The sequence below is a fragment of the Cariama cristata genome, unplaced genomic scaffold (assembly GCF_000690535.1).
Source record: "Cariama cristata isolate BGI_N322 unplaced genomic scaffold, ASM69053v1 scaffold6650, whole genome shotgun sequence".
NCBI classification, from domain to species: Eukaryota; Metazoa; Chordata; class Aves; order Cariamiformes; family Cariamidae; genus Cariama; species Cariama cristata.
Genome location: NW_009596273.1, coordinates 3,225 through 3,472, shown reverse-complemented (window position 1 = coordinate 3,472; position 248 = coordinate 3,225). Strand labels below are relative to the sequence as shown.

At 58.1% G+C, this 248-nt stretch overlaps 1 protein-coding gene across 1 annotated transcript in view; it reads left to right on the top strand.

Moving 5' to 3' along the window:
- Window positions 1–83: 83 nt before the first annotated feature.
- The window catches only part of LOC104165547 (lysine-specific demethylase 5C-like), a gene marked incomplete at its 3' end in the record, with an annotated part of 3,382 nt that continues 3,217 nt past the window's right edge, over window positions 84–248 (top strand). Inside the window, exon 1 of the mRNA XM_009705203.1 lies at window positions 84–128. Coding sequence (XP_009703505.1) covers window positions 84–128 — 45 coding nt within the window. The remainder of the gene's footprint in view (window positions 129–248) is intronic.

Below are 248 nucleotides of genomic sequence, written 5' to 3'. Positions count from 1 at the left end.
CCCCCTAGGAATGCAAACGACCGCCGGAGGCTTTCGGCTTCGAGCAAGCGACGCGGGAATACACCCTGCAAAGTTTCGGCGAAATGGCCGATTCCTTCAAAGCCGATTATTTCAACATGCCCGTCCACGTGAGTAACCCCAGGAACAACCCCCCCCCCACGGGGGGGAACCCCAAATCCCTAACGTATCCTTTTCCCCCCTCCTCCTCACTCCCAAGATGGTCCCCACGGAACTGGGGGAGAAAGAAT